At 40.3% G+C, this 14,551-nt stretch overlaps 1 protein-coding gene across 6 annotated transcripts in view; it reads right to left on the bottom strand.

The window, feature by feature from the left end:
- The window catches only part of PEX5L (peroxisomal biogenesis factor 5 like), a 318,150-nt gene that overhangs the window by 35,684 nt on the left and 267,915 nt on the right, over positions 1-14,551 (bottom strand). For all 6 annotated transcript variants that reach the window (XM_025287945.3, XM_025287935.3, XM_025287903.3 and 3 more), the window contains 5 exons: positions 13,843-13,986; positions 10,519-10,589; positions 5,569-5,766; positions 5,041-5,206; positions 4,462-4,619 (listed from right to left, as the gene is read on the bottom strand). In XM_025287945.3, the coding sequence (XP_025143730.1) occupies positions 4,462-4,619; positions 5,041-5,206; positions 5,569-5,766; positions 10,519-10,589; positions 13,843-13,986 (737 nt within the window). The remainder of the gene's footprint in view (positions 1-4,461; positions 4,620-5,040; positions 5,207-5,568; positions 5,767-10,518; positions 10,590-13,842; positions 13,987-14,551) is intronic.

Genomic DNA, 14,551 nt, shown 5'->3' with positions numbered 1-14,551 from the left:
AGCAATCCCACCGCTGGCCATATATCTGGAAAAGATGAAAACTAATTTGGAAAGACACATACCCCCCAATATTCACAGCAGCACTATTTATAATAGCCAAGACATGGCAGCAACCTAAATGTCCATTGGCAGATGAATGATAAAGGAGATATGGTGTATGCATATATGTATAAAGTGGAATAGTACTCAGCCATAAAAAGAATTAAATAATGCCATTTGCAGCAACATGGGTGGACCTAGAGAGTGTCATACTGAGTGGAGTCAGCCAGAGAAAGACAAATAATATAATATCACTTATTTGTAGAATCTTACTCAGCGACTTCACTTTCAATTTTCACTTTCATGCATTGGAGAAGGAAATGGCAACTCACTCCAGTGTTCTTGCCTGGAGACTCCCGGGGACGGAGGAGCCTGGTGGGCTGCCATCTATAGGGTTGCACAGAGTTTGACATGACTGAAGTGACTTAGCAGCAGCAGCAGCAACAAATGATGTAAATGAACTTATTTACCAAACAGGAACAGACTCATAGACATAGAAAGCAAATTTATGGCTACCAAATGGGAAAGGTGAGGGAGAGATAAATTGGGAGTTTAGGATTAACAGATACATACTACTATATATAAAATAGACAAACAACAGGATTTACTGTATAGCATAGGGAACTATATTCAATATCTTGTAATAAACTATAATGGAAAAGAACCTGAAAAAGAATATATATACTAGACCATTCAGGTATGACCTAAATAAAATCCCTTATGATTATACAGTGGAAGTGAGAAATAGATTTAAGGGCCTAGATCTGATAGAGTGCCTGATGAACTTTGGAATGAGGTTCGTGACATTGTACAGGAGACAGGGATCAAGACCATTCCCATGGAAAAGAAATGCAAAAAAGCAAAATGGCTGTCTGGGGAGGCCTTACAAATAGCTGTGAAAAAGAAGAGAAGCGAAAAGCAAAGGAGAAAAGGAAAGATATAAACATCTGAATGCAGGGTTCCAAAGAATAGCAAGAAGAGATAAGAAAGCCTTCTTCAGCGATCAATGTAAAGAAATAGAGGAAAACAACAGAATGGGAAAGACTAGGGATCTCTTCAAGAAAATCAGAGATACCAAAGGAACATTTCATGCAAAGATGGGCTCGATAAAGGACAGAAGAGATGGCAAGAATACACAGAAGAACCATACAAAAAAGATCTTCATGACCCAGATAATCACGAAGGTGTGATCACTGACCTAGAGCCAGACATCCTGGAATGTGAAGTCAAGTGGGCCTTAGAAAGCATCACTACGAACAAAGCTAGTGGAGGTGATGGAATTCCAGTTGAGCTATTCCAAATCCTGAAAGATGATGCCGTGAAAGTTCTGCACTCAATATGCCAGCAAATTTGGAAAACTCAGCAGTGGCCACAGGACTGGAAAAGGTCAGTTTTCATTCCAATCCCAAAGAAAGGCAATGCCAAAGAATGCTCAAACTACCGCACAATTGCACTCATCTCACACGCTAGTAAAGTAATGCTCAAAATTCTCCAAGCCAGGCTTCAGCAATATGTGAACCGTGAACTTCCTGATGTTCAAGCTGGTTTTAGAAAAGGCAGAGGAATCAGAGATCAAATAGCCAACATCTGCTGGATCATGGAAAAAGCAAGAGAGTTCCAGAAAAACATCTATTTCTGCTTTATTGACTATGCCAAAGCCTTTGACTGTGTGGATCACAATAAACTGTGGAAAATTCTGAAAGAGATGGGAATACCAGACCACCTGATCTGCCTCTTGAGAAATCTGTATGCAGGTCAGGAAGCAACAGTTAGAACTGGACATGGAACAACAGACTGGTTCCAAATAGGAAAGGAGTACGTCAAGGCTGTACACTGTCACCCTGCTTATTTAACTTATATGCAGAGTACATCATGAGAAACGCTGGACTGGAAGAAGCACAAGCTGGAATCCAGATTGCCGGGAGAAATATCAATAACCTCAGATATGCAGATGACACCACCCTTATGGCAGAAAGTGAAGAGGCACTAAAAAGCCTCTTGATCAAAGTGAAAGTGGAGAGTGAAAAAGTTGGCTTAAAGCTCAACATTCAGAAAACGAAGATCATGGCATCCAGTCCCACCACTTCATGGGAAATAGATGGGGAAACAGTGGAAACAGTGTCAGACTTTATTTTGGGGGGCTCCAAAATCACTGCAGATGGTGACTGCAGCCATGAAATTAAAAGACGCTTACTCCTTGGAAGAAAAGTTATGACCAACCTAGATAGCATATTCAAAAGCAGAGACATTACTTTGCCAACAAAGGTCTGTCTAGTCAAGGCTATAGTTTTTCCTGTGGTCATGTATGGATGTGAAAGTTGGACTGTGAAGAAAGCTGAGCGCCGAAGAATTGATGCTTTTGAACTGTGGTGTTGGAGAAGGCTCCTGAGAGTCCCTTGGACTGCAAGGAGATCCAACCAGTCCATTCTGAAGGAGATCAGTCCTGGGATTTCTTTGGAAAGAATGATGCTAAAGCTGAAACTCCAGTACTTTGGCCACCTCATGCGAAGAGTTGACTCACTGGAAAAGACTCTGATGCTGGGAGGGACTGGGGGCAAGAGGAGAAGGGGACGACAGAGGATGAGATGGCTGGATGGCCTCACTGACTCGATGGACGTGAGTCTGAGTGAACTCTGGGAGTTGGTGATGGACAGGGAGGCCTGGTGTGCTGCGATTCATGGGGTTGCAAAGAGTCAGACATGACTGAGCGACTGATCTGCTCTGATCTGATGTATATATATATCTGAATTACTTTGCTGTACTAGAAACTAACACAACATTGTACATCAACTATACTTCAATTTTTTTTGAAAAAGGCTTCCTTCAGTGAATTCAATATGTCTATGTGTACATACGCATTTATGTACATCTCTTCTTGTTCCAGAAGAAGGACCTAAGGCGTTATAAAATCTATATACACAACCAACCTAGTAAGTGAATAAAGGGAGTAAAAATAAGAAATCAGGTTAGGGAAATTGGTGTCAGGAACAAAGCTAATAGATGGAACATGCATCATCAGGCTGATGGGCAGGGAGGTGGCACAGTCTGACTCTGGCCCTTTGTGCGGCTGATGTAAAGACAGCCTTTGCTGTGACACACTTCACAATGTCCAGAGAATAAAACAGACTGGGTGCTCAGGAATCACTCAGCTATTCTTGGTTTTGACCTGAGTAAGATCCTTTTAGAGGACAGAGTGCAATCTAGTGACTAATGTTCTTTCTAAGATCCTCTGAGTATAAATGCAGCAACTCGTTTCTAAAGTTTCAGTATTTGCCAGTGGCAGAATGCTCTAATGCGGTTCAGAGATGGCAATTCTTCAGATGTCAAAAGAGTACAACCCAGTTATGTGGCTCTCTCATGACTTATCTAAATGGTAATAATAATGATGATGGCAATGATAATGCTCAGACTAATGATGCCTACTAGGTATTGAACATCAGTTCTGTGCTAGGCAATTACATTTAACCTGCACAATAATCCTGCAAGATAATTACCTCTTTTATTTTTTTATCCAAGTGAAGAAATTGATGCTCAAAGTTATGTGCCCAGAGTTATGAAACCAGTAAATGGCAGAGCTCTGATGTGAACCCAAGTTTGTCTGATTCTAAAAGCCTGGCTCTGAGAATGAGAAAGGGTTTACATTTTTTGTATAGCTTAACACTAACATTAATTTCTCTTTTTTCCCCTCACTTAAGAAAAGTAATACCTGTTGATTTAGAAAATAGAAGATAATAAGAAAAGAAAGAAGAAAAACCACCCAAACTTTGATTACTCAAAAGAAATAAAGGTAATTTATGCTCCGTGTTGATGGGGGAACAGAGAGGATATACACCTGAAAGATAATAAGGAGTCACGAGAGAAGGAGCAAGACATTCCAAACTTTAAACCCACCCTTTGAAGTTTTCCTTTTTTTTTTTTAAACTAACTTTACTTGTAAATTAGCTTTGGAAAATCTGGATTCTTGGTTGTGTTTTGCCAAAAACTGGCCCTGAGACCTTGTTGAGTCATTCTTCTGTATTCCTTCATTCCTAGCCATGGTTATTTTCTTCCTTACCTGGGAAATGAAGGGTTCTTTTTCTTCCTTACCTGGGAAATGAAGTGTTGGACTGCACATTTCTCAAAGAGTTGCTCTTGGGGGTGTTAAAAACCCAGATGACTTGTCCTAACTCCAAATTGATCAATCTCTGGGAGAGGAGCCCAAGAATGTACATTTCACAAGATGCCCAAATAATTGCTGTTCTCTAATGACTAAGAAACATGGAGGCGGACAGTTCCTGTCTCAAGAGCCCTCAGGATCTGAAGATCTGAAACTCACCCTTAACGGGAGGAAATTACTTCACAAAAGGAGGTATTTTTACTGAGAAACAACCTTTCAGATTAGTCAACCTCAGCCCTTAGCATTAGCCTGCTGCCATACTTCACCTGTAGGCGCCCAGGTTGATGCAGCTTATCCCCAGGTTGTATCTGGACCGGATGAAGCCCGGCTGAATCTCCAGTGCTCGTGTGTAGGCCTCCACAGCCTCCTCGCTGCGGTCCCCATTTGCCAAGGTTGCCCCAAGACGGTTCCATAATGAATAGTCCTGATGAAAAAATTTGAGCTCTCTTACATGACTGAAGTGACTTAGCAGCAGCAGCAACAACAATTTGTACAAGCCACAATGACACAGTATTCCAGTAGTCCTGGTTGAAGGATGATAGCTAAAAATGTATCAGTGCTAATGGACAAGGACCATGACTGGTGAATTACTCAAAAATCTTTATTGACAACCCTCTGAAATGACTTTCATTCATTAAGGAGCAGCTACCATTTGATGCTATCAGGCAATTTGTGTTTCTATTTTAGGTCTCTTAAGTATTAACATCCACGGTAGCATATCATTAGTACTGATCACTTTAAACCACTGGATTCAGGGAAATAAAGTGTAGCAGAAATGCACAAAATGTAACCTGTGAAAACTTACTTTTAACAGAGAATCTTCTGGTTTCTTGCTATGCACTTACCTCTGGTCGAACAGTTAAGGCAGCATTAAACGCGTCTATTGCTCTATTAAATTCTCCACTCAGGTGGAACAGCACCCCCAAGCCTGTCTGCAGATCTGGGTCAATCACATCTCCATTTTGGTGGGCAGCTTCCAGGTATAATTCCTTCACTCCTTCCAGAACAGAGCTACAAGGAAAACAAATCAGATTTGTTGGCCAAATAGTCTGAATACAAATGATTTACTTTTCCCCATACCTAATTCTAAGGCTTTATAAAACCTGGGACATTGGTATTTATTGTAAGTTATTTATATGCCTGAAGCATTTGGCTTTGAAATATGGTATTCAGATAAACATCTAGGAGTGTCCACAAGTAGATCATGTGTCCGAAATTTGGTTCTGGTCTCTGATCAACCTTTTCAGTCAGTGCTGCTTTTCAGCAAAATGCTATCCTACACACCATCCTGAAATGCGTGGTTGGGGACCTGAGGCTTGTTAGTTGCCCCGAAGCTGACTGTGTACACGGATGTAATTTAACAAGAAGGATACCTATCAACTGGAGACTTAGACATCCTCCGGGTGAGTCCTGGAGATCCCTTCTTGCTCTTCACAAGGTATTTGTACTTTGGATTCTGCTTAATCCAGTTCTTTAAAGCTTCGCAAGCATCTTGCTGATGGCCGGTGTTAGTGTAACTCACAGCCAGAGCCATCAGAGCTTTCAAGTTGTTGGGCTGTAATTCTAAGCACCTGAAAGAAGAAAATAAAAGCCAATTTCAGAATTTTCTAGAGCCAGAGTTTGAACAGTTCTTTAGAAAAACTGAGGTCTTTATTGATTAAATGGTGCAAAGCATTGCTAAATTTCTAAGTCTCTGGAAAATAACCATATTTATCTACATGAAAATTGGGACCTCTGCCCATTTTTAAGAGTTACAACTCCAGTCTTATGAGTGCTAGATTTGGTGATTTTAACGAGATGGTTTAAAAACTGTAAAAAAATGTGGCTAATCCCCTCACATAATTTGGTAGCAATTTATCTAATGGGAAGTAGGGAATACCATTATTTTAATGCTGCTCTTAGCAACTAAACAACTGCTATCAATATATTAAATGTATCTTATCCAAAAAGCAAACTGACTTGAAATAAATTTGGATGTTAAGATGTAAAAGATTGTACAGTGCTTTGTAAAGGAGAAGGAAATTCCCAGGGTTTCTAGACTACTAATGTGGGTTTAGGAGGCAGAGGCTCCCCCTCATGCTAACCCACTAGCCTCTGGCAAGGGCTTTTCAAACTTTGATGTGCATGAGAATCATCTGGGGATCTGGTAAAATGCAAATTCTGGTGCAGTAGGCCTTGGGGGCAGCCTGAGGCTGTGCAGGCCCGACAGGCTCCCAGGTGATGACAATGCTGGTAATCTGTGGGTAAGACTTTCATTAGCAAGCCCTCAGTTGAGTTCAGCTCAGCTGCTCAGTTGTGTCCCACTCTTTGCGACTCCATGGACTGCAGCATGCCAGGCCTCCCTGTCCATCACCAACTCCCGGAGTTTACTCAAACTCATGTCCATTGAGTTGGTGATGCCATCCAACCCTCTCATCCTCTGTCATCCCCTTCTCCCACCTTCAGTCTTTCCCAGCATCAGGGTCTTTTTCAATGAGTCAGTTCTTTGCATCAGGTGGCCAAAGTATTGGAGTTTCAGCTTCAGTATGAGTCCTTCCAATGAATATTTGGGACTGATTTCCTTTAGGATGGACTGGTTGGATCTCCTTGTAGTCCAAGGGACTCTCAAGAGTTTTCTCCAACACCACCGTTCAAAAGCATCAATTCTTCGGCGCTCAGCTTTCTTTATAGTACAACTCTCACAACCATATGTGACTACTAGAAAAACCATAGCTTTGACTAGATGGACCTTGTTGGCAAAGTAATGTCTCTGCTGTTGGTCATAACTTTTCTTCCAAGCAGCAAGCATCTTTTAATTTCATGGCTGCAATCACCATCTGCAGTGATTTTGGAGCCCTCCAAAAATAAAGTCTGACACTGTTTCCACTGTTTCCCCTATCTATTTGCCATGAAGTAATGGGACCAGATGCCATGATCTTAGTTTTCTGAATGTTGAGTTTTAAGCCAACTTTTTCACTCTCCTTTTTCACTTTCATTAAGAGGCTCTTTAGTTCTTCTTTGCTTTCTGCCGTAAGGGTGATGTCATCTGCATATCTGAGGTTATTGATATTTCTCCTGGCAATCTTGATTCTAGCTTGTGCTTCATCCAGTCTATCATTTCTCATGATGTACTCTGCATATAAGTTAAATAAGCAGGGTGACAATATACAGCCTTGATGTACTCCTTTCCTCATTTGGAACCAGTCTGTTGTTCCATGTCCAGTTCTAACTGTTGCTTCCTGACCTGCATATAGATTTCTCAAGAGGCAGGTCAGGTGGTCTGGTATTCCGATCTCTTCAAGAATTTTCCACAGTTTGTTGTGATCCACACAATCAAAAGTTTTGGCATAGTCAATGAAGCAGAAGTAGATATTTTTCTGGAACTCTCTTGTTTTTTTTTGATGATCCAGCGGATGTTGGCAATTTGATCTCTGGTTCCTCTGCCTTTTCTAAATCCAGCTTGAACATCTGGAAGTTTATGGCTCACATACTGTTGAAACCTAGCTTTGAGAATTTTAAGCATTACTTTGCTAGCATGTGAAATGAGTGCAATTGTACAGTAGTTTGAACATTCTTTAGCATTGCTTTTCTTTGGGATTGGAATGAAAACTGACCTTTTCCAGTCCTGTGGCCACTGCTGAGTTTTCCAAATTTGCTGGCATATTGAGTGCAGCACTTTCACAGAGCCTCATCTTTTAGGATTTGAAATAGGTCAACTGGAATTTCATCACTTCCACTAGCTTTGTTCATAGTGATGCTTCCTAAGGCCCACTTGACTTTGCATGAAACTAAGGGCCACCCAAGACGGATGGGTCATGGTGGAGAGTTCTGACAAAATGTGGTTCACTGGAGAAGGGAATAGCAAACCAGTATTCTTGCCTTGAGAACCCCATGAATAGCATGAAAAGGCAAAAAGATAGGACACTGAAAGATGAACTCCCCAGGATGATAGGTGCCCAGTATGCTACTGGAGATCAGTGGAGAAATAACTCCAGAAATAATGAAAAGACGGAGTCAAAGCAGAAAAAACACCCAATTGTAGATGTGACTGGTGATGGAAATAAAGTCTGATGCTGTAAAGAGCAATATTGCACAGGAACCTGGACTGCTAGGTCCATGAATCAAGGCAGATTGAAAGTGGTCAAATGGGAGATGGCAGGAGTGAACATTAACATATTAGGAATCAGCGAACTAAAATGGACTGGAATGGGTGAATTTAACTCATATGACCATTACATCTACTACTGTGGGCAAGAATCCCTTAGAAGAAATGGAGTAGTCCTCATAGTCAACAAAAGAGTCCGAATCTTAAAAACGACAGAATGATCTCTGTTTACAAAGCAAAACATTTAATATCACAGTAATCCAAGTCTATGCCCTGACCAATAATGCTGAAGAAGCTCAAATTGAATGGTTCTATGAAGACCTCCAAGACCTTTTAGAACTAACACCCCAAAAAGATGTCCTTTTCATTACAGGGGACTGGAATGCAAAAGTAGGAAGCTAAGAAATACCTGGAGTAATGGGCAAATTTGGCTTTAGAGTATAGAATGAAGCAGGGCAAAGGCTAACAGAGTTTTGCAAAGAGAATGTACTGGTCATAGCAAACACCCTCTTCCAACAACACAAGAGAAGACTCTATACCTGGACATCACCAAATGGTCAATACTGAAATCTGATTGATCATATTCTTTGCAGCCAAAGATGGAGAAGCTCTATACACTCAGCAAAAACAAGACCAGGAGCTGACTGTGGCTCAGATCATGAACTCCTTATTCCCAAATTCAGACTTAAATTGAAGAAAGTAGGGAAAACTATTCAGATAAGACCTAAATCAAATCCCTTATGATTATACAGTAGAAGTGACAAATAGATTCAAGGGATTAGATCTGATAGACAGAGTGCCTGAAGAACTATGGACTGAGGTTCATGAAATTGTACAGGAGTCAGGGATTAAGACCATCTCTAAAAAAAGAAATGCAAAAAGGCAAAATGGTTGTTTGAGTAGGCCTTACCAACAGCTATGAAAAGGAGAGAAGTGAAAGGCAAAGGAGAAAAGGAAAGATATACCAATTTTAATGCAGAGTTCCAAAGAACAGGAAGGAGAGATTAAAAAAAGCCTTCCTCAGTGATTAATCCAAAGAAATAGAGGAAAACAATAGAATGGGAAAGACTAGAGATCTCTTCAAGAAAATGAGAGATACCAAGGGAATGTTTCATGCAAAGATGGGTACAATAAAGGACAGAAGTGGTATGGACCTAACAGAAACAGAAGATATGGCAAGAATACACAGAACTATACAAAAAAGATCTTAATGACCCATATAACCACGAGGCTGTGATCACTCACCTAGAGCCAGAAATCTCGGAGTGTGAAGTCAAGTGGGCCGCAGGAAGCATCACTGCAAACAATGCTAGTGGAGGTGATGGAATCCCAGTTGAGCAAGTCCTCACAGTACCTATATCAGTTGTTTAGGAACTGATAATGTATAACAAATGTGTGTGTGTGTGTGTGTGTGCACGCGCGTGTATTTACTTATTTATAAAGAGTAGGGAAAGTGACGGAAAAGGCAATGGCACCCCACTCCAGTACTCTTGCCTGGGATGGAGGAGCCTGGAAGGCTGCAGTTCATGGGGTCGCTAAGAGTCGGACACGACTGAGCGACTTCACTTTCACTTTTCACTTTCACGCATTGGAGAAGGAAATGGCAACCCACTCCAGTGTTCTTGCCTGGAGAATCCCAGGGACGGGGGAGCCTGGTGGGCTTCCGTCTATGGGGTCGCACAGAGTCGGACACAACTGAAGCAACTTAGCAGCAGCAGCAGGGAAAGTGAAAGTCTATTTGGGAGGGGCTGTTTTTCCATGGTTTAAATAGGGGCGCTAATCAAGTATCGCGTGATGCTATTCCCACCCAGTGAAGCCTAGAATTTTAGTCAGGGGGTCAGGATGATGAAACTATCTCAGCAGATTCTTCGTAGACACTTGGAGTTAACATTATGCTGACATTATTCTGAGTATGTTCTTCCTGAAGAAAACTTTCAGATGCTGCAGAAGGCTAGAAAACTAAAAAGAACTATTGATTCAGTGAATCTATTTTATGACTGCTTTTGACATAGACTCTTGTGCCAATGAAGGTCAATTTGTAGATGGTAAAACATTGTGATTTAGGAACATTTTTTCTTCATACATTGTTTTCCAGAGCTAAATGTAAATAATATCTGGTGTCTTGGTACTGATCTTGGTCAAATTCTGTACTTAAGGGTCAAAAGACAAATCTGAAACAGCAAGAAGTCCTTTAACAAGTGTCCACCTGGCCCGTGATTTTGTGCCTAGTTTTATCTACCTCTGGAGGGCGACAATAGCTGCTTGTTCATTTTCATTCTCTGCCTGGGTTATCCCGAGGAACTGCCATGCCTACAAAAAAAAAAAAAAAAAAAAAAAAAAAACAATGACTGATGTCAACGTTGCAAGAGGAAGCAGAGTCAATCATGTACTTTAGCTGGTTTGTTTACATGTGACAATTCCCTCTCTGTGGAGCACCCTGACTTGGATGTGGGTCTTGTAAAGAGAGAAACATTACAACATCACCTGCATTTCTTCATTCAAATTCTTTTGTGGCATCCAGGTCAAGAGTTGCTGTCATTAGTTACAAACTCTAAGTATCCTCTCCTGTGGCCCATAGAACCTCTTGAGTCTGTCTCTGAGGTTTCATGATATTAGGTATCTTAGAACCAAAAGATAAATTTATAAAAGTATGCATTTATCAGGAAAAGAGGTAGAAAAATAATTTAGAAATATAAGTAGTTGAAAGTTTACAATAAAGAATCTCAAGATGTACACAATAGAAGTAGTTTGCATAAATGAAAGTCAAGTAGTTACTATAAGAGGTAACGGGAAATTTAGGAACTAGGGGAAAAAACCTCTCCCCGGTCACACGTGTTCACCACAATACAATAGCTAAAAAGCATAAAACACATATAAAATGCAATATAATATACATATAATTTTATAGCTTACATTTACACTTTGTATTACATTGTTAATTCTTTTATGTTTTTATAAAATCCCCTTCAAAATCTATAATTTTGAATTTCCTTTGTTAAATGGATATCCCATTATTCCCACAACTAATCCCCTTACTGCTCTCTGTTGTTTCTAGTCCTTTGCTAAAGTCAATAATGTAAAGAATATCTTCAAATAGATAATGTTTTTCACATCTGGAATGAAAGTTTTTAATATAAAAGATTTCCACTCATATACTTTTAAGGAGAGTAATTCGCACACCATTACAAGCACAATGTACATCAACAAAACCTCTCATTACACACATTGTCCTCAGATTTGCCTGAGGTGTATCAGTTGTAGGGATTTAAAAAGGCTTGCATAACCCACCCCCACCTTTGAAAATCAATGCTATGAACATTTTAAAACAAAACTCTATCAAAACATATAGCGTCATCTTGTGTGCATGCTGTCCAGTAAGTCGCTTCAGTTGTGTCTGACTCTTTGTGACCCTATGGACTGTAGCCCGCCAGGCTGCTCTGTCCATGGGATTTCCTTGGCAAGAATATTGGAGTGGGTTACCACACCCTCTTCTGGGATCTTCCTGACCCAAGGATGAACCTGGGTCTCATAGCTCCTGAATTGGCAGACAGGTTCTTTACCACTAGCACTACCTGGGAAGCCCAGTGTCATCTTAAAGTGCTGAAAAAATTGTATCCGTTTTTTCCCTCATGGGTTATTATTACACATATGATACAAATTCATAAAAAAGTACTGAGTATTTCCCTCCCAGAATATTGGGGACTCTTTTACATCTTTAAATATATTCAGAGCAGCTTCTATTTTGATTTCACCTTTCATACATCTTAGAATGCTTAAGATTGATGAAACAATCTTTTTCTGGGGGCGTCTTCCTAGCCTTCGGGTGCAGTAGCATTTTCACCATTCACAGACCATCAGTTATCTTAGCCTTGGGTCTCCATTGATTCAGAAGTCCTGGTCCTTATCTAGGATCCATTAGTTACCAAGTGTGCTGGTAACCATTAATTACCCAGGGCTGTTGTGACAAATGACATATTATGTATCAAAACACACAGCACTTAGAAATGTATGAGGGCATTATTTTGTTGAGGGGGTTGTAGTTTCTTATTAATGCAATGACTTTCTTTTCTAAATTGATTGATCTAAAAATTCCAATATTTTGATTCAGAATTTCAACTCTCAATTCAGTCTCATTTCACTGTAAACATTTTGAGTAACAACATACTAGGGGCTTTAACTAGTAATTTATTTATTTGTTCTTTCTGTACAAACTCAGTACAACCAATAATAAAGATGAGGACTAAATACTGACATGTCAGGCACTGAACTAAGCACTTTAATTTCTATGAATTTACTTAATCCTCACAGTACCCAATGAGACAGTTATAATTGTGATGTCCATTTTACATGTGAGGGAACCAAACCTTAGAGGGTTTAAACAGCTTGTCCCAGACCACATGGCTTACTGTGCTGCGCTGGTGGTATAGTGGTGAGATAGCTGCCTTCCAGATCACATGACTCTTGGCTAATAAATGGTAGAGCAGGAATTTGAATCACATGGTTAGGTAGCAGATCCCAGAGGCTTAACCACTATTCTCTACTGCCTTCTCAGCACTGTATACAAATTTCTGCAGTTCCTCTGGGAATATCCCCATATAAGATGTTTTCTGAAAATTATAAACTAAGAAGGAAGCCTTTATACCTGCCAGTATCTTATTACAGGCCTTGGCAAGTGGGAGACTTAGTGAACCAAGATAAAGCTGCAGAAGCCTCTTCGGTGGTTTCCCAGTCTCCATGTCGAAGAACCCTTCATGTCGCATAGAAAGGGGCTTGTCTCACATGCAAATCTGATCATGTCCCTCTCCCACAGTGGTTCCCCATGGCTTTCAACATGAAGTTCAACTCCTGGCTACTTCTTTGTGCCTCCTCTCTTGCCCCTGTCTCCTCCTCTCTTACCATGGATCCAATGTTTCCTGTCTCTCTGCCACCCATGAACCATTCCCTCTACGCAACAGCTGGACCTCCTTACAGTTTTTAATTATCTCTCCTTCAAAACTCAGCTTTGGATTCACTTGAAGGGCAAGGCTGGGTCAGAACCCTTGCTTTCTGCTCTCCCAGCATCCTGTGCACACTCTGACACCACATGTATTACACTGCACTGATTGATTTACTTGTCTTGCAGATAGATCACAAATCTGTCCTTTCAACTGGTCCATTTTTTCTCCAGCTGTTCAATCCTTTAGCCCATGCCTAGCACAGTTCTTGGGACATAATACATGCTGAATAAATGCTAAGTGAGTAAATCAAGGGTGGGATATGGTGTGGCTCTAGACCCAGATAAAACCATGCTCTGCCCCATGAAAACTACTGCTGAGCCTCCAGGTTGGCAGTTTTGGTGTTTCATTTCTTGTCCCCACCTTTTATTTTTGGGCACTGTCGACACTGCAGAGATGGTTAGATGGTTTTTGTAACTTACAAACATGTATCAGACTTAGCGAGGTTAACTCCTTTGGGAAACTTTATTTGATGAAAATGCCACCTCGTAGAGCTCTCTGTTACTCTCTGTCCCTTGTTGGCACATGAAGACCCTTTCTAAGCCTGGCAGGATGAAGGGAAATGATACCTCTGCATCTCCAGGGTCCTGAAGAATTGCTGCCTCCATGAACAGGATGGTGACTGGCAGGTCCCCTTCCTTCAGCCTTTTTAAGCCTTCTTCAAATGCTCCAGGCCAGTCTTTGAAGGGGTTTTCAGTATGAAAGTAATAACCCTATAACACAGAGAGGGGCCAACACAGATCCATTGATTTAACTCTTCATTGTTACATTCAATCAGTTCTTTCTGAATTTGAATTTAAGTAATTTTATTTATTTAATTAATTTCAATGAAGTTTAAATTGCTATTTTTTTCCTTATTGTGACTGTAGTACATTTTCATGGTGTAAATGTTAGATATTATTTTGTTACTGAATAATATAAAAAGAAACAAAAAGATACCTGTAACGTTGCAACCTAAATATGATCACTGTTAATATTTTGGAGTTTGTTTTCCTTCTGATATTTCTTTTGTTCTTTTTGTTTCAGTCATTTACCCACAAGATTTTAAAAATATTGACTTTTAGGACAAACTTTTGCGGAATGCTGCCATGCAGTCTCTTGAAATGTTAATACCACATACTGTACATCTGTTTATATACAGTTGCCCTTTGGATGTTACTATTGTAACATCTAGGATATTTTTTCACCTTCTACTCACCAAACCAGTTTTTATCCCATTGTGGGGCTGTACCTCTCCATTGAGAATGCATGTTTAAAAGTTATAGATTTTCTTTTGTT

Source organism: Bubalus bubalis, chromosome 1 (assembly GCF_019923935.1).
Source record: "Bubalus bubalis isolate 160015118507 breed Murrah chromosome 1, NDDB_SH_1, whole genome shotgun sequence".
NCBI classification, from domain to species: Eukaryota; Metazoa; Chordata; class Mammalia; order Artiodactyla; family Bovidae; genus Bubalus; species Bubalus bubalis.
This window is presented reverse-complemented; position numbering and strand designations above follow the sequence as displayed.